General features: G+C 40.1%; 1 protein-coding gene across 6 annotated transcripts in view; it reads right to left on the bottom strand.

Annotated features, from left to right (window-relative positions):
- LOC124788667 (tyrosine-protein kinase Src64B) overlaps nucleotides 1-26864 on the bottom strand; it is a 244445-nt gene that overhangs the window by 78396 nt on the left and 139185 nt on the right. For 4 of the 6 annotated variants that reach the window (XM_047255946.1, XM_047255944.1, XM_047255945.1 and 1 more), the window contains 4 exons: nucleotides 25956-26105; nucleotides 12604-12681; nucleotides 11992-12103; nucleotides 11784-11882 (listed from right to left, as the gene is read on the bottom strand). In XM_047255946.1, coding sequence (XP_047111902.1) covers nucleotides 11784-11882; nucleotides 11992-12103; nucleotides 12604-12681; nucleotides 25956-26105 — 439 coding nt within the window. The remainder of the gene's footprint in view (nucleotides 1-11783; nucleotides 11883-11991; nucleotides 12104-12603; nucleotides 12682-25955; nucleotides 26106-26864) is intronic. The other 2 variants (XM_047255948.1, XM_047255949.1) reach the window with 2 other exon arrangements.

Genomic DNA, 26864 nt, shown 5'->3' with positions numbered 1-26864 from the left:
GAGGGGGTTGGTCACAATAGTGGTCCTCCAGGGAAACCCGTCCACGTGCCCTACAGACAAACTCACTAAAACAGCAGGACACTTGGCACTGAAAATGTGTCAGTGAAGGAGTAAAATGAGGCCCAACATCGCACTTATAAACCATGACCTTAACTTTCCCAGGCAAAATGCTGCCTTTGAAGACTAGGATAAAAGCTCCAGTGTCCACTCGATTATTCTTGGGAACCCTCCAATTGCGGTGAACAAAATGGACTCCAAGCCACATCAGATTAGTAAGCAGCTCTTCATTAGTCTGTAGCATTAGGTCCTGATGGAAGATAATGCTTTGAATTCTAATTAGCTTGGTATCAGGAGAAATGGTGACTGGTATATCTCCTATCTTGACACAGCCCTGAAGTACCAGTGATTGGTTGGTGTGCGATGTTTTAATCAGAAAAGATCAATTTCTTATCTTCGCTATTGCAGCAACCTCCCCAAATTGATCTTCAATACTTACAATGACAAACAATGGATTTGTTGTAGCAAAAGATCCACCACTGGTTTGGGAACAAACCACGAACTTGGCAAGTTGTCCACTTCCATTTCTCCTTACCTGGCTCATCTTGAGGCATTGTCAAAGATGGAAATTACATTGGATTGTAAACCTCTGCATTAAAACCATTGTTCCTGAATGTTGAGAAGGTCATGTTGGCATGGCCACCATTAAGTGTGACCCATTTCACTGCAGATCATCCGTTCCAATGCCACTCACTCTGATCGGAGGCTGTCCCCATGGGCACTACTACATCAAGGCAAAGGCCACCTGGCACAGCAGCCATTGCCCGGAGTCCTGGTAGCCCGAAGTGGATAGGTACCTACTGCGTGTGCGTGTGTTTGGTGCTTATGGGCACTCACGGGTGACATTATCAGCACTCTTACACACAGTAAAAGAAACGAATGTGGATAAAATTATTAAAATGTTATCATACACACTAACACAACAGGAAAGAATAAAACAGCTATATAGCAATCTAAAACATAAGTAAAATGACAGAGGAGCTGAAAGGAAGGCACATGTAAATGTCACTGGCTGACCAATTACACAAAATATGGGTGAACCAGTCACCCTGTTAACACTTTAAAACCATCTCCCTAAAATCTCGGTTAAAATTGGGCAATTCACAAAACTTTAAAATTCTAACTACATTTGTTTGAATGTTACCTAAAATAGAGGGCAGACCCACCGACAAATCGGCCGTGACCCATTGGTGGAAAATAAAAATTGGCCATGACCCACTGGTTGGAAAATAAAATGCAGCCCAATAAAATATGGTACACAGTGATCTGTACGCCGCAAGTGCCATACAATGGGGGGTCCTCTCACTGGAGCAAGAAGCCATGATTTATAGAGCTGTGGCCCATGGGAAGATGAGGACCTCAACCTTTCTACATGGCTGGAAGGAAGTATGTCACAGTCACATTGTGGGCTTTACTAGACAGAGCTTATTATCTGTCACTTCCAGCCACTCATCCTTCCACCGATGCAAGACTCTGGACCTCAACAGCAATGCTACAGCCTGTAGGATGATGGCTCTCTGAAATAACTGAGGAATATGACATGCCTCATTGTCTGCTGGATCCTTCCTTTTATTCCCTGCATACCAATGTGCCCTGGTATCCATAAGAAAGATACCTCCTTCCTCAGTCGTCATAGTTGGAGGAGGGTATCCTAGATATTGTGGACAACTTTATCTGCTGGGTACAAGCAATGTAGAGAATCAGAATAGACAAGAAATTTAGCACTAGAAGAACATCTTATCTGCGCCAGTGCCCGCAAGATCACATGTAATTCTGCGTTGAAGACAGAAGAATCTTGAGGCAGTCGGGCATGATCCCTGAAAAACAACAGAGCAACCAACGGAGTCCCCCTGTTTAGACTCATCTGTAAACAGAGCTATATAGTTGTGGTGCTCATATAAAATGTCAGAAAACAGTGCATTTAACACAGAAGCAGGGGTGCAATCTCTCCCGTACTGCACTAAATCTAAAATGACTCTGGGCCTCTGCAACAAAAACGGTGGCAAACAGTTAAAATCTTGGATTGGAGGTTGGACCTGCTCCACTCCAAGTGACTCCAGTAAATGCCACACCTGGATCCCAAATGGCCTCAATGCTCTGAACAATGGGAGAAAAGGTATTCCAGAGGGGGACGAACAACAGTATGTTATGCAGATGAATTTGGTGTGGCAAGGAACTTGTATGACTGACTCACAGCGAGGAGTTGCTGTTGAATTGTAAGTGATGGTTCACCAGCCTCAGCACAGACACTGTGTACGGGGCTAGTCCTATAAGCATCCATGGTCAGGTTAATCCCATCATGGTGTACAGCATCAATGATCTTCAGATAAGAAGGTGTTGCCAATCCAGACACCATGCACCTATAGTCTAGCTGCGAACACATGAAAGCCCTAAAAAACTGGAGCAGACATGACCTGTCCGCTGCCGGCCGGAGTGGTTGAGCGGTTCTGGGAGCTTCAGTCTGGAACCACGCGACTGCAACGGTTGTAGGTTCGAATCCTGCCTCGGGCATGTATGTGTGTGATGTCCTTAGGTTAGTTAGGTTTAAGTAGCTCTAAGTTCTAGGGGACTGATGACCTCAGCTGTTAAGTGCCATAGTGCTCAGAGCCATTTGACCTGTCCACTCCCCAAGACCTATGGAGCCCACTCCTCTAACCCCTGCAATGTAAGTTGCAACTGACAGATCACTGTTGCAATACAGGAAACATAGGAGGAGGAACAGGAAATAGCAAAATTGCCCACCAATAAGGAGCACTGTATAGGACTGTAGACATGATACTGTTCATGGCCATGGTGGAGAGGGTAACACTTAAAATTGTGCCCTGAGGGACACTGTTCTCTTGCTCATAACAATCTGACAGCGTGTCACCAACTCAGGTCCTAAAATAGCACAGTGACAGGAAAGACCGTACAAAGATGGGGAAATGGCCACAAAAGCCTCACTGATACAGTTGTGTGAGAATAAAGTGTCTCCAAGTAGTATCATATGCCCTATTGATACTGAAGAATATGCCAATACAGCGATGTTTATGCAGGAAAGCTTGCTGAATTGCCACCTCTAGCAGGATCAGGTTGTCGACAGTGGACCAAAATCTCCAGAATCCACACTGTGAGTGGCTAAGGAGTTGCCTGGTCTCTTAACAACCACACCAGATGACTGTTAATCATTCACTCAAGGAGCTTTCCTGCATAGCTCGTTAAAGCGATACTCTGACAACTACAGGGCATGGTGCGATCCTTTCCCGGTATGAAGAGGGGCATCAGAATTGCCTCCCTCCGTGAGTTGGGGAAGATGCCTGTCTGCCATATAAGATTAAAAAATTCAAGGAGGATTTCTTTTGATGCTACTGACAAATGTCGAGGCATGCAGTACTGGGTTTTGTTGTGACCAGGTGCAGTGTCATGAGTCTCAGAGAGTGCCGATTCCAGTTCCCACATGGAGAAAAGGGAGTTGGAGGCTTCAGAACAGGATGATCTGAAGTCAAACTTGGCCCTCTCTACAGTCACACGGTAGTGACAAAATGTCAGATCCTGGCTTGGATTGGCTGTAGTTTTTTAAAAAATGATCAAAAAGCATCTGAGCGATGTCTCTGGGCACTGTTTGGAGACACCTGTGTTTCAGCACTGCATATATTGGTACACAACTGTTTTTACCAGAAATCTTCTGGATGGCTTCCCATACTTTTGAAGAACAAGTGGAACAACTGATTGAGTCCAGGAACACTTGCTTGACCTTTTCTTGCTCTCCTTAATTACCCATGGAGCCTTGGCTCTAGCGACTCAAAAGGTAAAGAGATCATCTGCTGTTGAGCAACATTTAAACCGTTGAAGAGCTGCACACCTGGTCCGGATTGCTCAACTGCACTCATCTGTCCACAAGGGACAGGTTGCCTCCTAAGATGACATGAGGACTTTGTGATCGATAGGTCAGCAGCATATTGGATCACTCTTGTGATTGGGTCCATCCACTACTAGACACTGTCATGGTGTTCAAACACAGCCAGTTGGCTGAACAGTGTCCAGTTAACCCTGCTGACCATTCATTTTGATGGCTTCTCTACAGGGAATGCTCCATCCAGTAGATGAATGTGGAGCGACAGGTGATCACTAGCAAGAAGGTCATCAATGACCTCATATTCAACAGTCTGCAAGAGTTGGAGAGCAGAAAGAGAGGTCGATGGCTGAGAATAGCCCAGAAGTATCACAGACATGAGTTGCAGTATATGTGTTGAGGATGCACAGCTCATGAGACATCATGAGACTCTCCAAAACCCGACCACGAGTGCAAGTAGAGGTCAAGCCCCAAGGACATAATGGGCATTGCACTCTTTCAGTAGGGGAAATGGTCTGGGGAGTTGTTTTATAGGATCTGAGAGAGTCTAAGAGTCTATTGCATATTGTGGAAATAAATACAGAGAGCAAACAGTGATCCTCTGGCACATATGAATTTCAACTGTAGCTGCTTGGAGATTAGTAGCCAGGTGTAGAGAAGTGGAGTGGTGCACATTAGTGGCAAACACAGCAACACCTCCCTTGGCTCTTTCCCCAGTCAGGTCATCCTTGCAGTGTAGCATATAGCCCTGTAGCACAGGGATGTCAGTATCTTTAACATGTGTTTCTTGTAAGTGCAAGCACAAGGGGCCAGGAATTTCAGTTCCTCCACATGAGGCCTTACACCATTCATATTAACTATAGTATGGGAGACATTACATCAGTGTGGTTTTAATTTACCCCCATTTTTGCACCAGGGAGGTGGAACACTTGTAGAACAAAGGTGAGTGGAAGGGCTGCCTGGATCCAAGACACATAAGTCCATGATGTCCACATCATCAGTCCGACATGCAAGAATGATGTCTGATGGTGCCAGAGACAGCTTTTGTCCCTGTAAGGGGGCATTCAGAGGCACACTGATTTTCGTGTGCCTTCTGAATGCTCACTGCGGATCTGTTGTTGGTCTTTCCTGTTGCAGCTCCCTGGGTTGCTTTGTTGTTACTCGCTTTTCTTTGGCATGTACACGTGCAAGTACAGGTGCCTGTGGTGGATATAGGTACACTGGATGTTGTCTGCATCCAAGCGTACACCTTGGGAAGACATTTCTGCACCGTGGAAGAATATGATGTGTCAAGGGCAGGGAGTTTCGTCATCTTATATTCTTTTTTGGCTTCGGTGTGGAGGATCTGCTTGGTTGCTTTTATTTCCTGTATTTTGTGTTCCTTGGCAAAAAGAGGGCAGTATCGGCTCCAGATTGGATGGCTCCAAGAGCAGTTTATACAGATCACTGGAGATGGGCAGTCAGTCAAAGTGTCATGGGCTGCTTTTATACCATTCCCACACATCACTTCATCTCTGTAACTCATGGTTGTATGGCTAAAATCGTGGTATTTATAGCACCACATAGGATTTGGTATATAAGGCCTAGCTGTAAGTCCTGTAAGTCAAAGGAACCCTGCCACAATATGTTCAGGCAGCATTAGAGAATTGAATGTGACAATGAAAGTGCAGTCTTTTCAGTTTCTCCATTATTCCTTCATGTTCATTGCTCTACACTGACTATCTCCTGAGATGCCCACTCTTGTTTCAGCTCCACGATGTCCATAGCCATATCACGGCACATTACCACACCCTTGCTTGAGTTGGGAGAGTTGTGCATCTCAACAATGATGTCATATTCACTCGATTTGTGTGATTTCTTGAAAAGTGTCACCTGCTTTGACCTGTTAGTTTTGACCAACAAGGAACCATTACGAAGTATTTTAATAGATTTTAAAGTGCCAGCAAGTCCTTCCAAACCCTTACGGATGTAGAAGTGGGACATTTTTTCAAACGTCCCCTCCTTCCTCTTTATAACCAGAAACACACTATGATTTGCAAGTCCATGAGTCCTGTTAAGCAAGTCCAACTGATTCTTACTGTCATGAGGGCTAGCCTCCCTCATTCTTTTGGATGAATGGGTGAGTACTCCCAGGCAGTACACACTTCCCACTGGGAGGAGAAGAAGGTCTAAGGGTTCCATTTTAGTCCCACGAGCAGCAGCTACGGAAATAAGGGTCCACTCAGATAGTGCCCCGTGTGCCTGAGTAAGTCTTATATAACCGCGGAGCGGCATGTTCCCCAGAGGTTGCCCACTAACGACTATTCCACCTCAACAGCCATGCACCTCATCAACACGCAGCACACCTAGAGACTGAAGGTTTTTTTTTTTTATACAGATTTTTACAATCCTTGTGATCTGGGTGGTCAAGCCAAGATCCCCATTCCTTGTGACACACAATGTTCCACTGCCACACCGCACAGCAATTGCTGAAGCATGGCCACAGCTTATGATGACAGAGGACTGGCGGTGCTTACCAGTTCCCAGCTCAGGACGTCCAGGTTTGCCATGCCCGTACTCAGCAAACAAGTGCTGAGCCCCTGAGAGCAGGTACATACTCCTTGGCTGCATGGGGATGTTACAGCTCAAGCATCAACAGTGTGATCCCCATGTTGTCAGGGGGCTACAACTGAGAGCATACACGACAAACCCGCCACAACGGACTGCCTACAACATTGGGTTTCAGGTGCAAAGATAGATCCACTTGAATGGTAGGTGCAAAAGATAACAGTGCACAATGGAGAGTTAGTACACCACAATAAGGCAACCTTTGCCAAATGGAACTTCTGTAAAATTTGGAAACCGGAGGTCAAACCCAATATGGGAACCAGAATTGAAAAAGCCAAAAAAGAGAGCAAATAGCTTCAGACATCCAAGAACAGTCAAAATACCAAAGTAAAAACATGACCACTTAAACGATTTCCATTAGTTGCCTCTTACTACATGCAAGGAACGGCCATGGGTATATTCCAGCCCCTGACATTCGTTGAATTTAACTCCACAGTTAATGCTCATGCAAATGTCAATTTGTATCCCCTTCCTAGGCCAGAGGAATTGTTGGCTACAGACCATTATTTTTCAAAAATCGAGTTCGCTGATGCCTATTATCAGCTGCCTGTAGGGGGCTAGCCAAAACATTTTTTGGTGATTAATACATCATTTAGCATGTATTGTTATATAACTGGTTGCCATTTGGGATTGCAAACGCTTCAGGACACTTTACAGGTACCTTGAGCAACCAAGGTATACCCAACAGTGCTAATTATTGAGATGACTTGCTAGTTACTGGGGCCACACGGGACCAGCACTTACGCAACCTACAGATGATGCCCGAGTGGCTCCAAGCCCATGATCTGCATTTTTGCCTCCACAAATGTAGTTTCTTTGAGACAAGTGTCAAGTACTTGGGGCATAAGTCGAGAAAAGATGGTGTCTCCTCTCTCTCTCTCTCTCTCTCTCTCTCTCTCTCTCTCTCTCTCTCTCTCTCTCTCTCTCTCACACACACCCACACACACACACACACACACACACACACACACACACACCCTCACACACGCTCGCACGCACGCACGCACACGCACGCACACGCACACACACGCGCGCGCACACACACACACACACACACACACACACACACACACAGAGAGAGAGAGAGAGAGAGAGAGAGAGAGAGAGAGAGGATCATGTGTGTGGATGCAATCACTAACTTCCCAGCTCTTAAGAATAACAAAGAACTACAGTCAATCCTCGGCAAAGTAAATTATAATACCAAGTTTATTCCCAATGTGGGCCACATTTCCCATAGGTTCAATCAGTTGTGTAAAAGCAGCTTTAAATCTGTGTGGTAAAACATGTGCCAGAAGGCTTTCGTGCAACTTAAGAAGCGCCTTAGGTTGGCCCCTTGTTTAGCAACGTTCTATCATAACAAACATTTAACACTTATCGTTGATGCATTGGATTGGGGCGTTGATGCCGTACTCTCCCACAAATACTTCGAGGGCTCAGGACATTCGATCGCATTTCTATCTAAAACATTAAATGCGACACAAAGGAATTATTCCCAATTGAGAAAGAAGCATTGGCTATCATATACTGAGACAAGACATTTCACCAGATCACCAATCACAAACCTCATATTTAACTGTTAGACCCCCATTTGAGACTTGCTGATAAAAGCGTGCAAAGCCTGCAACAGTGGGCATTGTTCCTGAGTAACTATAGCTACGAGATCCATTATAGGCCCACCATGCATATTTTCCCACACTGATGCACTTTCCCACTTGCAATGTGGCTCCGATGCGACTTCGATAGGCATGAAGTGCTGTGTTTTGCCTTAGGTGCAAATCAGCAACAAACCCTTGATGAATTTCCGATATGGCGCACAAAATACCAGCAGAAACAGTCCGTGACCCCCTCCTCCACAGGGAGTTGACTGCTGTATGGCAGGGTTGGCTGGAGCATATGCCTAAGGACACTAATCGGGAATAGCGCATCTATTTTTTCTTATGGCACATGCTTAATATCACTGAGAGGGTTATTTTGTTTGCTGTGGATAATTCTGAATGACGGATGGTAGTTCCTCCCACACTCTGCTCCTGCATATTGTAGCTCATCCACCTGCACACTGGGGAACTACAGAATTAATGCAACAACGTGCCATCGTCCGTATTGGCTTGGGGTTGCCACCACCACTGAACATACCATTCAGATTGCCACACCTGCACCCACTGCCCATCAGCCCCAGCACAGCAATCCAGTCCTTGGCCATGCCTTGACCACCCCTGGCAAAGAGTGCATATTGATTTCATCTGTCCATTCCAGGAGCAATGTGGATGCTCGTTCTTGATGCCCTCTCGTAACTTCAAAATGTCGCATGGATGGCACCAACTACAATGGCAGCTACTATCCATCCTGTGACTATCATATTTGCAATGGAGGGGACACCTTCAAACATGGTTTCCAACAACTGCCCTCAATTTATGGCACTTGTGTTCTAGGATTTTTGTCAGCGCAATGGCACTGAACACCTGACTATCGCCCCTTTACATCTCACGTTCAATTCAAAGTCCAAGTGAATGGTCAGGACATTTAAGATATAATTGAGCAAAATAATGATCACAGTCGACTCCAGAAAAGCACTCATCAGCTTCCTTGCAACCTAAATGGCCCAGCACTGTGATGCGTGCAGTCCGGGCAAAATGTTACACAGGCGCAGACCTTGCACTCTCCTCGACCTGCTGCACCTAACTCGACAGGCCCACTGCCCCTGAACACGGCCATATTACCACGTGGACTAGCGCATCTGAGCTTGTGCCTTTGGCCAGAATCCCTGGTCAACCCAACGAACAGTCAGTAGTAACAGGGGGAAGACATATGTTTGAGGTTGCAGCCTGGCAGCAGCATTTGCTTCAACATTGGAATCAGCTCCATCAGCGATGTAACATACTTCCCCCCCCCCCACCCCCCCTCCACCCCCTTGCCCTTCTATTGCTGAGTGGGCATGACCTCAGCAACCACTTCACGCCAGTGCCAAATATCCCAGTTTGCCTCTTACTGCTACAACCTCTCATCTTACGTCCACGACTTCAGGAAGTCAACAACAACCAGCAAAGGGAGCCACTGAACATGGAACCACTTCCACCCACTACACCAGTTACAGCTTCCACCCCCCAGCAACAGCGGTCCTCTTCCTTCACCCTCAGCAGAGGTTGAGCATTTTTCGACTGTGGTGCCCATGGAGGCTGAATCGTTGGTCTCATCTCTGCCACGTCTGGCAACCACTCCCCTGCAAGCAGGCCCGAACTCCACCCCAAACCCCGTCAATCAGTCAGGAGCCCCCCCACAGACAGCGTCACCTTTCAAGCCAGCCAATCATATTAAGGTCCTACTGCAGGACCCTTTGGAGGAGATACCTGCATGTCCCTCTCCATTCCTTGGCAAAGATGGCACAGGCCAGCCTTTCCGCCTCTCTGTGCTGAAGATGATTCAGATTCCCTGCCTGAGTATCAACAGAAGAATATGTCATAGATACTCACTCTACATACGACAGGCAAAGGTCATGCCCACACAAGGCACCACAGCCAAGGCAAGCCCATCACGTGGCACTGTTACCTGACATGCAGATGAGGTGCTAAGTACTGAGGCCCAAATAGCCTCTGTTAGTGTCTTCTAATCTCTTAAGCCTTTGGTTATACACCATTGAACTGTAGAGTCTTCACCCTGCCTGATTTATGTTTGTGATCTGGATTGTTCCCTAGACTGCTGTATATGCACAAGAAGCCTTTGCTATATTCTAGACTTGGTTTTGTTATTTGTTCACTTCTTTAACTCTTCTGCATTTGACCTCCAGTTTTGTTCTGCCAAACTCAGCGTTATCATCAGTAAGAGTGATCAGAAAACTGTGTTCTATAGATGCAGAGTAGGATAGAAAAGTTTCCACCAGAGATTGAAAGCCTTATTGGGGTCTGTTCAGGATGACCTAGGACTATGGAAACAAGGAGTGTACCAAAATCATGCCATGTGAGAAAATGTTAGTATGCCAGACTATCCAGACAGTAATGAAAAGATGCACAGAGCAAACGTAAGTGTCACACAGATAAAGAACAACCAACAAAATCAGCAGTTGCACAGCACTGCATTTGTAATGGACATATTATTAATCACAGTGACACCACGTTTTTTCTAAAGTCTAACACATTCTGATATTGCACCTTAAAAAGAGTCTGTAGAGCTCTAACTACACAATGAACTTATAAATAAATATAGTTGTTTCCAAGTAAGTAAAGCTCGGGACCTAGTCCTGAGTGTACTCGAAACAGAGCGGCAGTCTGTGGGAAGAACTGCTCGTACTGGTGGCAGCTTAGGGACTTGTTCCAACTGCACAACACTTCCCTCCTTTCCCTGCACCACAAGAGCAATGCTCAGTCACTGCCTGGTCATGACAAAAAAAAGGAAGGACGTACGCAATACAAAACGATATCTAAGGATGGCAACAACTCGGCTTGCCATTATTGTGCTATCTGAAGGACGCCACCCAACTTGACACCCAAGAAGGGTTTATAATGAAATTTTCTGTCACCATGACCTCTCCTTTTTCGTATATTTTCTGACATTGGTAGCACACATCCAAAACATATAAGCTTAATAAATTTTAAATTTTATGGGGTATTGTTTTAGTTTCCTACAAGTATATTGAGAGAGGTTGTCTTTACTTATTTTTTTTTCTTATCTCAATAATGTACCAATGTAATAGAAATAATTTATCTGAATAAACTGCTTGTAAATACAATGGTAATGACTGCTATCATCCTGTACATCAGATCTGGATACATGCTGCAGCATCAGTCTGCCAGCAGACTACACTTAAATATTCTGCCAAGGGCATCTGTGTGGGCCAGCCACCAAAAGCCATCCACGACTTGTGCACATGGCACAGTACCTGCTGCACTATCTAGCAGAGCTTTTCTCTACGGAAGGACACCATGGCAGGAGCCCGTCCTCAGACTGTCTTCTACTGCTTGTAGTACAGTTTCTAAGTTTGTCATTTACTTGAATGGGAGTAAATGAATTTTTGTTGTAAGTCACCATACTATTGGTTGTGCCTAGCACTACGACACTAACATCAGTTGTTAAAGAAGAGACAGACTTTATGCTAGGTCCCACCCCCTCACTGTATCAGTGTGTACGGGGAGATCTGTAATTACAACCTTTCCAACAATGTAATACTTTTATATGCTCTTGCAGCTATTCCATTATAACATACTCATACTAATGAAAGCCCTATCTAGGAATCAGTAAGGATAACTATCTCAGACATGTGATACTACAAACAAATAATGATACAAGTTACACTTACTCTTCACTTTCAATTGACTTCTCTTCGGCGACAAAGTTCCATGGAATTAAACCTTCATGTCCAGTCCTTAGATTTCTGACTTTCCACCAATCTGGCTCACTGGAAGTAAATTTGTTACAGTATACATGCACTGAAAACTCCAAGTAAACACAACAAGCTACCTTTGTGAAAAGATTAGAGGAAACTGGGATGTAAAAAAACTATTTACCTGTCATCAAGAACTTCCATGTGATCCCCCTTCATGAATGAAACATCTGCTACTTCTCTTGCCTGATAATCATAGACAGCAACCACAATACGTCTTGATGCACCTGGATGGTCTGTTGAATAAAATGGTTCAAACATCAGTAAAAACATCCTGACTAGATACTTATTATATTATCAGCAAATAATTTTCGTATTTTTAGACTCAAACAGATCAGCAACTAAGAGTAATCACAAATGTATTGGAGTCTCTTTCTTGTGAAAAATCATGAAACTGAAGTATCTTTTTAGCTGTATGTGTACTCTGCAGTACAACTTTATGAAAATCAAATCTGCTACTTCCAATCAACCCAACATCACATATTTGCAAAAATTATCTAGGCTACAGAGATACAAAAATTCGCTGTGTTGTTACATAGGAAAAATATCAGTGGTTTTGACCTGTCTGCATATAATCATAAAGCCCATATACCATCACCACGACAGTTAAAGATAAGTAAGAGGGTGAAAAGGGTGCCCCGAGAGGATCACAGAATAAAAAATACCCTTTGTTAGTTAACTGTGAGTTTCCCCATGTTAGGACACTAGTCTCTTTTTAAAAGTGTGTTATTCCAACCTTTTGTGTGCTCCTTATCTCTGAAAGAAGGTGACCTTGACTCAGAACTGCTCCTAGTCCTTGCTCTTGGAATAGCTACTACAACACAAAATAATTACAAACTTAAGAAACATGATAGAATTTGTTGATAAACTGTGGTTTAAGTACCTGAAAACACTATCAATGTAATATCTGAAAATATAAAAGGCCGATCACTACTTTCCGACAGAGAAAACAGCAAGCAAATAAGAGAGAGAGAGAGAGAGAGAGAGAGAGAGAGAGAGAGAGAGAGAGAGAGAGAAAGTCAGGCAAAGACTATAAACATCAGTCAGTAGCACTAAATTTGTAATTTCCAGTCTAGAGTGCATTGTGCCACATGCAGTACACAGTATTACTAGTTTTACTCTAAGAAATCATTGATTTGGTTAATAATAATAATAATAATAAAGGGTAAAATAAATTTAATGAGACACATAACTAACCATAAATAATGGTACAATAAGTAAAAGGCCACTGAATATCATTCTGGGGTTCTGTTCTGATAAAGAGTATCAACATCAAAGCAATTGGGTGCTGTGCTAATGATAGGATTACTACGTCCATAACTTTTGTGGACATTAGTTATTGCTGGCAGAGAGCATTGAAGTGTTAAGAAACCAGGTGGTGTGGCGATGTCGATTTGCAGTGACAAGGGGCTGAGTACCATGTGATATTCCAACCTATAACATCATTATTGGGGAGGGTAGTTCGCCACCATTATGTTAATGATGAATGGCATAAAGCACGCAAGACAAGTGTTACAGTACAAAGTGTATGGCACGGGACAGAGAAAGAAAGCATAATGATAACACTATGGAGTATGCTCCATCCCTCTAATCACAGAACACATCATCACCCACATTCTTACTTGCACACCAACATCCTAAGAGGTGTGCAATATCACAAATTCATTTATTTATAATTATCAGACAAACATCTGCATTTTCATTGTTTAAAATGGCTTTCAGGAAAGCTTAAATGAGTGCCTAATAACACAACACGAGATATAACACAATATACGTAAATAAAGTTGACACCAAAGTCAGAATTGAGGTGTGTAAGATCACTAAACAGGCTAATTGTAGTAACTGACTGAAGCATCACAAAATATGTAAAAACCACATGTTGTTTTATTTAATTACCTTTCACAATATTTGGTTTTTATATACTTTGTAATGTTTAAATGAATTACTTGAAGCAGCCTGTATAATGATTTCATACACCTCTATTCTGATTTGAGGTATCAAGTTTATTAATAAATATTGCATCACACCTTGTGGTTTATTATTAGGCAGACATTCCAGCCTATATCAAAACCATTTTAAACAATGATAATAAAGATCTTCATCTAATATTATAAATTAAAAAAATTGTTGACATTGGACACTTGCATGTTAACTCATCATTAGCGCCCTCTGCCTGCAATTACTTGTATCAATGCAGCAATAGGATGCACTTGACTACTGGTAGCACATGTTCATGGTAGTTACACATGTTCATGGTAGTTACCAACACTGGTGTTTATACTCTTACAAGAACGGCACCCCAGGATGGTATGCTATGGCTTTTGGCCTTATTTGTATGAGGGTTTCCCAGAAAGTAACGCCCTAGATTTTTTCTGAGCCGAAACAATGCTATGAAAGCAAAATGTTTCGTATGTATTATCTGAAGTCTCTTGAGGGAGCGCACCAAGTTTCTGTCACTTCTGAATGCAGACCACAATGAAGGTAATTTGGAAACCAGAAAAAATGAGAGACCGTGAAAGGAAACAACTGTATTGGAAAATATTTTTTTAAAAAAAACACACATCATGGGTAACAAGAAATAAAATAAAAGTGCATCAATAATGTTGAAACCAGCTAAATATGTCTGGTTAATAGAAGAGGGGAAAAATGTCTTGCTCAAGGCAGATCACTTCCAAAAACAAATTTATTGTGAAATGTATGTGACATGGTGCATTCTACAGTTCTGTTAAAATTATCTCAGATTCATATAGTGATTCTTATGTCTTCAATTGATAAACATTACCCAAGCCTACCCATTACATTAACCTATTGTGTATCTGCTGTCAGCTCATCGAAGGAGTAATGAGGAATTTCTTGTCAAGTACATAACATGGTACTGTTATTATTTATACTTTTCATCATTACTGCAAAGGAAAAAGCCACAGTACCGCCAATAACGACATAAATTGCATATTTATTTTAATGAACAGCTGCCAACGTGAGCAACTTGGAATCAGATAACCACAAAATAGTGAAGCAACTTAAATCACTTGATAGAAGCAAGTCTTCCGATACAGACTGCATACCAATTAGATTCCTTGCAGCGTATGCTGATGCAATAGCTCGTAACTTAAGTATCATATACAACTACTCGCTAAAAGAAAGATCCATACCCAAAGACTGGAAAGTTGTGAAGGTCACACTAATATGAAAGGTAGCAGGAGTAATCCACTAAATCATAGGCCCATATCATTAATGTCGATCCACAGAAGGGTTATGGAACATATATTGTGTTTGAACATTATGAATTACCTTGAAGAGAACAGTCTATTAACACACAGTCAACATGGATTTAGAAAACATCGTTATTGTGAAACACAACCACCTCTTTACACACACGGACTGTTGAGCGCTATTGACAAGGGATTTCAAATTGATTCCGTATTTCTAGATTTCCTGAAGGCTTTTGACGCTGTACCATACAAGCGGCTTGTAGTGAAACTGCGAGCTCACAGAATATCATCTCAGTTATGTGACTGGATTCATGATTTCCTGACATAGAGGTCACAGTTCATAGTAACTGATGGAAAGTCATCGTGTAAAACAGAAATGACTTCTTGCATTCCCCATGGTAGTGTTATGGCCCCCTGCTGTTCCTCATCTATATAAACAATTTAGGAGACAGTCTGAGCAGCTGTCTTAGGTTTTTTGCAGATGATGCTGTCGTTTATCGTCTAATAAAGTCATGAGAAGATCAAAAATATATTGCAAAACAATTTACAAAAGATATCTGTATGGTGCAAAAATTGGCAATAGACCATAAACAATGAAAACTGTAACATCATCCACATGAGTGCTAAAAGGAATCTGTTAAACTTCGGTTACACGATAAATCAGTCAAATCTAAAGGCCGTAAATTCAACTAAATACCTAGGAATTAGAATTACGGACAAATTAATCTGGAAAGAACAGACAGAAAATGTTGCGGGGAAGGCAAACCAGAGACTGTGTTTTATTGGCAGGACATTTAGAAAATGTAACGGATCTACTACCAGATAGGATTAGCAGAGTACATCAAGAAATTTCAAAGAAGGGCAGCATATTTTGTATTATCATGAAACAGGGGAGACAGTGTCACTGACATGATACAGGATTTGGGGTGGACATAATTAAAACAAAGGCTTTTTTCATTGCGGCAGAATCTTCTCATGAAATTTCAATCATCAACTTAATCCCATGAATTCGAAAATATTTTGTTGATGCCGATCTACATAGGGAGAAATGAACATCATAATAAAATAAATGACATCGGAGCTTGCACAGAAAGATAAAGGTGTTCATTTTTCTGTGTGCTCTTTGAGATTGGTATAATAGAGAATTATTGTGAAGGTGGTTCAATGAACCCTCTGCCAGGCACTTAAGTGTGGTTTGCAGAGAATCCATGTAGATGTAGATGAATGACTACAAAACAGAAAGGAGTGCCAGACAACATCTACATCTATATCTACATTCTGCAAACCACCGTGAGGTGCATGGCAGAGGGTATGTTCCACTGTACCAGGTGTTATGGTTCCTTCCCATTCCATTCACATATACAGTGCAGGGAGAACTACTGTTTAAATGCCTCTGTGCAGGCAGTAATTATTGTAATCTTATCCTCACTATCCCCATGTGAGCGATACGTACTATATGCCTAGAATTATCATTTAAAGCTGGTTCTTGACGCTTTGTTAATAGACTTGGGATAGTTTACATCTATGTTCAAGAGCCTTCCAGTTTAGTTTCTTTGGTATTTTTTGACACTCTCTCATGAATCAAATAAACCTGTGACCAGTCATGCAGCTCTCTCCTCTGTATATGTTCAATACCCACTGTTAGTCCTATGTGGTACACATCCCACACACTTGAGCCATATTCTAGAACCGGTCACACAAGTGATTTGTATGCTATCTCCATTGTAGACTGATTGCACTTGCCCAATATTCTACCAATAAACCAAAGTCTAACACCTGCTTTATCCACGACTGAGCCTATATGATCTTTCCATTTCATGTGTGTTACACCCAGGAATTTGTATGAGATGGCCAGTTCTAACAGTGACTCATTAATATTATAGTCATAGGATACTATGGTTTTTTTTTTCACTTTTTGAAGTGCAATATTTTACATTTCTGTCATTTAAGGCAAGCTGCCCATCTTTGCACCACTTTGAAATCTTATCAAATGTGACTGAATATTTAATAAGCATCTACCAGACATTACTCCATTATACATTACTCCATCATCTGCAAAAAGTCTGAGGTTACTATTAACACTGTCTGCATGGTCATTAACACACAACATGAACAGCAAGGGTCCCAACACACTTCCCTGGGGCACACCCGAAATTACTGCTACATCTGACAATGACCCTCCATCCCTGCCAGAAAATCCTCAATGCAGTCACAAATTTCAATTGATACTCTATATGCTCATACTTTTAACAATAAGCACAGATGTGTTACCGAGTCAAATACTTTTCAGAAATCAAGAAATACTACATCTACCTGGCTGCCTTGATCCAAAGCTTTCAGTGTGTCATGTGAGAAAAGCGCAAGTTGGGTTTCGCATGATCGATGTTTTCGGAATCCATGACAATTGGCTTTGAGGAGGTCATTTTGTCAATATACAAAACAAATGAATGAAATCATAGCTGATTGTAAATTTCAGCTACCATCAAGAAATGCTGAAACATTTCAACAATAAAAGAGATGTAAAAAGCGATGGAAGTAAACTTGGTATTCACCCTCATTGGCAAGGAAGTGTTAGTGACCAAATCACATATAAACCTCATTCAAGTCATTATCACAACAGACATAACTTTGTATCATAACATATCAATGTTGGTAAATGGTAGCTGGCAAGGTCTAAAGAAACAATAACTAAAACTCTGTAACATTGTCTACGAGTGTGAGCTTTAACTGTGAAAATTATTCAAATGACTCCTCTGGCAATTTATTCCCCTTCTTTCACTTTCTGCCTTCTTGTATCTGACAACTGCACTTTTCTAAAGATTACATCTTTCAAGATGACAATGTCTAAATACACATGGCTGGAAATCTCCAAGATTGGATTGACGAGTATGAGGGTGAAAAACGTATCTTCCCTGTGGTGAATAAAATGTTCCACACTTTTGTCAAGGTCACCAATTTTGAATCAGTGAAGATGACTGACCTCTAAAACAGTATATCTTCCCTAACCTACACAACTGGCAAATTGACATAACCCACAGCCATTGCAGTCTTCATTTGAAATGATACATATATCACTGAATACATTAGTGAAGCATTTCCCGTGTGTCTCCTCTTTTATGGAGTATCTCACTGATATGACCTGACATCAGTCTCTTCTGATTAATGCTTCTCCTTCCTTACTCTGGCAACAACGTTAATGTGCATTTTTTTATGCATCCACAATTCCGTCACTGTACTGAAGGGCAGCAAAAATGGAAGGTTTTCCCTTTCTCTCATTTGAGCTGTCCTATCCCACACTGCATATGTTTTTGGACTGCTCACCTGTCTCCATTACGGCAGAACAGAAGAGTCTAAACAAAGATGCACTGAAATCCCACATAACTCATCCCACAGCAATCTGGAATTTGTACACTTGGAGTATGAGCATTGTAGGCTTTGGGAATGCAAAAGCGAGTGCTTCAATTTGCAAGAGAATTCATTATTTTGCAGTCACACAGCAAGGGTCAATCAATATTTATTTTTGGTTCTCTGTTTATCTAACCACAGACAATCTTACTTTCAATAGCTAATATCTGTGAGATTGTCTATGGCAGTGAGCTTTAACTGTGAAAATTATTCATGCGGCCCCTTCAGCAATTCAATCCTCTTCTTTCTCTTTCTGCTTTCTCATACCTGACAACTGCTTTAATTGTAACTCTTGGTAATTAACACTTCCTTTTTTTCCCCTTCCTTTCCCTTCATATTTCCACAGTGCTTAAGTGGTAAGGATGTCATTCATTCGTAACTGTACCTAAAAGCTATTTTATAAAAAAAAAATGACAGTTTTCATTGCCTATCACAGAGAGCTTCCAAGGTGACATGTTTCTATTGTTTAGTGGAGTAAGTGCTATGATGAATATTTATGACAAAAGAAAATCCAGGATGGCATAATGACAATATTCTTTACAACAGGTGTACCAAGTATGACTAAGTTCTGGATCTACGGCTTAGAGAAGCTACATTTCCTAAGTAGTCTCAATAATTATGGCTCTAGTTTTTTTCAGTGCTGTACTGTCCCTGAATTATTCCTCACTTATTTTTACATGGTTTGAAAAACTGCACGTTTTCTTGAAGATAAGTGAGATCATCTTTCAAATCATGGGTACATGGTTGATCATTGTTGTTAGGAGTAAAATTTCTTTAATTTTCAATGTGATAGGCTCTGTACCTGTGATGAATTTTTTGAACAATTTCATGATGCCTTCAGTTGACATTCTCTTTATTTCATGTACAGTTGTACAGTTTTGGCCTTATGCCATTTTCAAGTATCTAAAACAAAAGCATTATCCATTAGATACATTAGTGACACTTGTGATTTTCATTTTGGAACAAGTCACATCTGTAGATATACTAGGCACAGTAAAACTTACTTTATTGATGATTTTTTAGTAGTAAATTATGCCATGTATGTTGTTACTTCCACACAATAATAATAATAATAATAATAATAATTTTATTGTCGTTCGGCCATTACAGCAATAGACAATGTCATATACATACTAAAATACAATTAATAGTTTGAAAGAAACAACAGGTTTGTTGTTAACATTATAGTATTATATTACAGTTGATAAATTCTCTTATATCATAGAATGGGTGGAGGACTAGCCAGTCATGAATTGTTTGTTTGAATAATTGTTCAGGTAATTTTTGAACAGATTGAGGAAGATTATTAAATAATTTGTACCCCATGATTTCGTAGCTGTTGAGTGACTTTGACAATCTGTGGTAAGGAATATAGAGGCACCTATTCCTTCTTGTATTGTGGCTATGTACATTTTCTCTGGTTTTTGTTTCTGGTAATTTCTTCTTCGTATAAATTAGAACATAGTATATGTACCAGTTTATAACAGTCATTATTTTCTGTTCACAGAACAATGGTTTACAGTGTGCCTTATATGCAGAACCAGTAATTATCCTAATAGCTTTTTTTTTTGCAGTATTAATATGTCATGTACACAGCTAGAGTTCCCCCACAAAATAATTCCATATGTTATTATACTTTGAAAGAATGAAAAATAGGATGTTCTAACATATTTTTCAGGAACACAATCCATAAGTCACCTTAACAGATAAATAACTCTTGACAATTTACCACTAATATATTGTACATGTTGACCCCAAGATAATTTATCATCAATGTGTACCCCCAAAAATTTGACATAACTTGGGTCATCTGACAGAAGCTTGTCTCTAAGACTACAGACCATCTGCTGTGTTTTGTTTTCATTCAGCAGGAATCCATTTGCCTTGAACCAATAGGATGCTTGGTCAATTGTCTTTGCTGCACAAGTTTTAAGGCTATTGAAATCATCACTAGCATGAAGAAATGTTGTATCATCTGCATACAACACAGTGGTGGACTTGATAAATGACGGCAGATCATTTATCACTATCAGGAACAAAAAGGGGGCCAGCACAGATCCCTGCGGAACACCTACCTTGACTTGTTCTATACTCAACATTTCTCTCCCTACACTAACAACTTGCTTACGATTCTGAAGATATGATTTTATTAATTTAAGGCTCTTATGTCTAATGCCATAGAATTCCAGTTTTTCTAGGAGTGGCTTATGCATTACACAGTCAAAAGCTTTGCTTAGATCACAAAATGTGAGTTGAGCATAGCCCTTATCCTCAAACACTTGATGTAAGTATTTGACTAAAAAGTCTATAGCATCCACAGTAGACAACTTTTTCCTAAAACCATACTGAGATTCACTAATTATTCCTAATTTTTCAAAATAGACAGATAGCTGTTGGTAAGTTACACATTCCAGTATTTTAGAAAAAGCTGGGACTATGGAGATTGGTCTGTAACTGGAAGGCGAGTCCATATCTCCCTTTTTATATATTGGAACTACCCTAGCCACTTTGAGTTCTTCGGGAAAATATCCATCAGATATGCATTTATTTATACAGAATGTTAAGGGGTACACAATACAGTCTATTACTTTCTTTAGTAAATTACAGGATATGTCATATATATCTACACTGTCTGAAGATTTCATCCGTTTTACAATGCTTAGGACATGACTAGGTGAGACCTCGGAGAACATAAGCGTACCTGTGTCTGTTGGTGTTCTGCAAACATTTTTAGAAAGTAACTCTGATGAATTGATATCAGGTTTGATTATAGTATTTCCTACATCTTCAACAGATTTAATAAAGAAATCATTGAACTTTTGGGGACATATATTAATTTTTTTGCTTCTTACATCTTTGGCAACACCATTTATTGATTTCCATGCAGCTTTGCACTTATTTGTGGAATTATCAATGGTATTGAAATTATGTGCTTTTTTGGCTTCTACGATGGCTTTTTTATACTCATTCCTGCATTTTATATGGGCTAATCTGGCATGTTCTGTTTTCTGATTGCTACATATATTGTGCAACACCATAACTTGGTTTTTCATATTTAATAATTGTTTAGTGAACCATGAATTTTGTCGTTTGTAGCCCTGTTTGTAAAGCCTTTGTCAGTTAATTTGCATTTCTTTATGGGGATGTTGTCATTAAATTGTGTCAGAAATGTTTTAAAAAGTCTCTCAAGTAATAGTTTCCCTGACAAATCAGCACTCAGACTATAACTTGTGTCACCATGACATTGGTTGAACCAGTCTCTCTCAGCAAGGGACTTACAGAGCTGAACAATTTTGTCATCTGTGACAGGTCTGGTGATCATAACTTTTGGGACAGGCTTAGGAATATTACTATTATCAATACAGAACCTACTTGTATAGTTTAAAGATACAGAGTCACGATCTGAAAATGGAAACGCTGTAACATCGCATGATTCTTCTGTAGTTTTAAAGTTGACAAAAATATTGTCAAGACATGCTTTATCTCTTGTGGGCCTGTTATTGATTGAGTGCAAATTGCACTGTCTTAGAAGGTTTTTCAACTCAGTCACAGTACGATTATGTGTTGTTATATCAAACTCTGCATTCAGATCTCCACCTATTACTATGTCATAATGCAACCATCTGGTCCCTCTTAGTGCATCTAACAGTATGTCCAATTTTTCTAGAAATACATTGATGATACCCTCAGGTGACCTGTAAAGGGATACTATTACTAACTTAAGACTGTCCGTAACTATACCAGCGGCTTCAAAGTTCTGTTCCTCAAATAAATAATCTAGGTCCAACTTAATAATGGAGCATCTGAATGACTGATTAATATATATTGCCACACCACCTCTTATATGCAATTTTCTACAGTAACTATTTGCTACATTATAGTTATCAAGTTTGACAACTGGACGTACACTCTCAGTAACCCAATGTTCACTCAGACAGAAAATATCAAATTTGTTATCTAGTCCAAAACTGTTTACAATAAATTCTGTATCTATTAGTCCTTGAACATTCAGATAGCAAGTTTTAAGATCATAATTGTTGTTTATTTTAGACTGAACGTTTTGGTGAGGTGTTACGAAATTTGTTACACTACTTATCTCGTGGGCTTCTTCATCTTGCTGCCTTCCACTAAAAAATCATTTAGACGGACAGGAGGTGCTGTTTTCCGTCTACCCGTAACACTTGATGCTGCTTCTCCTGCTGCAATTCTTGAAAGAAAAGTGCTCCTAAAATACTGTAAAACCTCTATAATATTATTTTATTAGCATAACATGGAGTCTTAGAAGCAACGACCTACATGGCATAATTTACTACTAAGAAATCACCCATAAAGTAAGTTATAATGCACCTAGTATATCTATAGATATGACTTCTTCCTAAATCAAAATCACTAATGTATCCAATGTATAATGCTTCCATTTTAGACACTTGAAAATGGCCTAAGGCCAAAATTGAACAATCGTACATTAAGGGAATGGCAGCTGAAGGCATCACGAAATGATCCATAAAATTTCTTTGTAAACATGTGGATGTAACCACAAGTACGTATGGGTGTACATCATTCCCCTACATCAACCATGGCATCACGGAAACTGTGTATTGAAGACATGAGAAGTAACATGCTCTATCAGCCATTGGACAAGTTGCCAAGTAATCTGGGATCAGCAATCTGAAACTTGTGGACTTTCATAATGAAGAGAGATGGTATAATTAAAAATAATATACAGAAATGAAAGAATACGAAAATAAGAAAAATTAATTACTTGGGTTTGATCACCTGTTGCAGGAATACAAGTGGAATAAAACAGTGGAAAATCTAGGATGGAATAATGACAATATTATGAAAAGGATAGTTGCTACCAACCACACTGTGGAGATGTCGATTTGTACACGGGCGCAACGAAAAAACTAAGTAAGCTTTTGGGGACACACACACACACACACACACACACACACACACACACACACACACACGAAAGCAAGCACACCTCATGCACACACAACCGCCAACTCCAGCATCTCGAGCCGGAATTCCATTCTGGCCCGATGTGCTTGAGTTGGTGGCCATGTGTGCAAGAGGTGTGCTTTTTTTGTGTGTGTGTGTGTGTGTGTGTGTGTGTGTGTGTGTGTGTGTGTGTGTGTGTGTGAGAGAGAGAGAGAGAGAGAGAGAGAGAGAGAGAGTGTGTGTGGCCAAAAGCTACACACGAGTGTCTTTTAATCATGTCTGTCTGCAACTTGACACATCTTTATGGTAAGTAGCAATCTATCTTTTCCTATGTTGTTGATATTCCTACCTGGAGTTTCCATTGTTTGACTTTTAACAATGCAGAAATCCAAGTGGGATATTCAAATTTAGTATATCAAGTATTTCCAATGAATTGCCATTATTTGGTGCCTTTTCTTGTGTAGCTTATACAGAACATATTGCATTTCAAACAAATTTGCACCAAAAAAACATGGGATATCAATCAACTTCCAGTCAACAAATGAAGTGGTGTGAATAATGTTTCTAAAAACTACAATTGTAAACAACCCAACACCGGGAGAGCAGTGATTCAACAAACGGTAGAAAGTTTGCCCAGAGCTGAAACATCTGACAGAGATATTTACTTCAATCAAGAATGAGACAGACTACAGTGATTCAATAACAAGAATTAAGGTGTGTTCAAGCAGTATTTGCCTCAGGAGCCAAAAAAACTGTGACTGAAAAGTATATGTTGAACCAATGGCAATGGCTTCATTTCTCAGTTTGAAATATTTATGGAAAAATATAGGTTCTGCTCATAACTGCTCATTCCAAACAGCCAGGCAGCACAGTGCCTGTTGGGAGCAGCACAATCAACAAAACTCAGACAGTCTACAAACTGTACTAATATTAACTTTTCAGATTGCTACCAAGCTTAATCCAGCATGAAGTGCAGTGGACACTGGCACTGTTGCCACCATTCTGTGTTGTCTTAACGGCACTGAGTTGTGTTTCTCACGTCATGAACTCTGTATGCCGCATCTGCTTTCAGGCATAAAGGCAGATGGCGTGCTAAATACAGTGCTGTCTTCTAATGAAGTCATGCTAGGTTTGCAGTGAGGGGAAAACTCTCAAGTGTTGGATGAGTAACTTCAATTTATATTGATTCAACTCTCTCCATCTGTTACAGCTCAAAGTATCTTTAAGGAATGCAACAAATAATACTGAAAAATCTCTTCATGAAAGCGCTGTGAAAATACTTATGAAAGAACTGGAAGGGAAGCACTGCTCGAGATAAGTTTCCTCTGGTTGGAAAGTAACTTTTATCAATGTAATGTGTATACAACTGTAGGAACTAATCTTAATATAATTTTCTGCACATACATAACTTTGTGTGAAAATGCAATGAAACAAATTTAAAAGATACATCATCGGAATATTGTACTGCTGAACATTAATTGTGATTTAAACATGTTCACTAAACAGCATCATGGGTTTTAAATAAAATTTCTGGTAAAAATGTCACAGCATGTTTCTTTTCACATGTGTTGGTAGCATATTGTAGAATTTTTAACATGCAATTTAGTAAGTGCTCATAAAACTTTGCTGAACAGCAATTAAATGTCAACTTTTGTCTTGCTGCAGTTCTGTCAACAAGAGAAAGGAGATTCTTTGTGTATCAGACTGATCATTGTTCATGTTATGACTTAGCTGACAAAAAGTATCAACTGCTGCAGTTGAACAGTATCGCAGACAATAATTCAACGGCTTCCGCATCGTAGGAGTATAATGTACACAAAACCACATCATTACCCTATTCAGTGTAGACACATGAATGCATAACACCTCAAGCAAAAGATTCACCACAAAACTTATACTTTTTGATTTGTGTTCATTTCTACAGTGCAGACAAAAATGCATCTCTATCTGTATGAATGGAATTCTATGAATGAGACTTGCTGCAAGTGATATTTAATTTAAAGTATCTTTATAACCAAATTTAAGTGCATTGAAAGCACGTGAGCTATTCCACACATCGAAATCCACTGTCAGTGTTGCAACAGAAACTGGTTTCAGATTTATGAGTTCTCATACCACAATCTAAGTTGTTCTCATACTGGCTTTTGTTTACTGCTGATTTATGTAATTGTATTTATCTTTCAAATAGCTGCTGCTACTTCATTTCACAGTAAGCACAGCATGTTTTTCAAGGAGTTGAGTAATCTAACTATACATTAGCTAGTATTGATTTCCTTTAAATACTACAGTGGGTTAATATTCAATTTTTAGTGAAAATTAAGGTTTATTTTCTTACAGTCTATTACAGAAAACATGTTTCAAGTATTTTGACTAAAGTCAAAAAGCTATGACATGTCTGTTTTCCTTGTTTGCCTCTAGGGAAGTTGGTAGACTACAGCTGTTATGGTCTTCACATAGCCTCACTAGCCAACAGAAAAGTTAAATAATATTGTCTAGTTTTCTAAACAACAATGATGAATAAACGTACATGGTGCAGTTGGTGTGCGAATGATGTCAGCTCCTGGCCTTTTGACTTGTCCACCTGGCCTGTTTGGGTCAGGTGTATATCTAGGATCACCATTACTTCCTTGCGTCCCGTTATCTGATCCATCTGGTATCTTGTATCCTGGATGGTAAACTTTCAAAATAAATATATAGTTAGGTATGTTACTCTGGATATAAAAACATGCAGACAATATAAAAAACACACACACACACACCCCTAAGATGCCTTTCTGGCTCACTCAATCTCTATTTCTCTACCCACTGTTTACAATTTCCTGCCTGTAATTATCTTTCTCACATTACCCAATCTGGTTACACTTTTAAGTTCACTATTAATAAACTCTTGCTGGTTGTAGCCTGTAATACTAATGTTCATGTTTAATTTCAATCACTGACAAGAATACATATTTTTTTGCATAGCAGTTATAATTAAAAAAACTGTTTAAACATTAAGCTGAATTGTAAAGCACATTAGTTATTTATTAATTTTGTAGTATTGAAATGTCCTTGCAGTAGTGCCATTTTTGAAAACTGTGTATGCTGAATAAGTGGGAGTCACTTCACTGTGACGTCATACACAAAAGAAGCCTACTACATTCACAGATGAACCACATATTTCAACAAAATTCTACATACATTCTTCTGTAATCTTGAAAGTGTACTATAGATTGCCACAGTAGCAATACTATAAAAGACAGAGGACAGATTTTATTATCAACTTTTTCATTTCTTTTGCTGTTTTTGTTTACCAAGAATAGCCACAATAGCTATCATGAAAATATCACTGAGTCACCACAGAAATCATCCTTAAACACTGGACGAACTTGTGTGGGCCATTGGTCAAAGAGTGTGACAGTTTTGAATAGCAGTTTCTCGACCACTTTGTGGACAG

The sequence above is a fragment of the Schistocerca piceifrons genome, chromosome 3 (genome assembly GCF_021461385.2).
Source record: "Schistocerca piceifrons isolate TAMUIC-IGC-003096 chromosome 3, iqSchPice1.1, whole genome shotgun sequence".
NCBI classification, from domain to species: Eukaryota; Metazoa; Arthropoda; class Insecta; order Orthoptera; family Acrididae; genus Schistocerca; species Schistocerca piceifrons.
The sequence above is the reverse complement of the archived record's forward strand: the minus strand, read 5'-3'. Positions and strand labels throughout refer to the sequence as shown.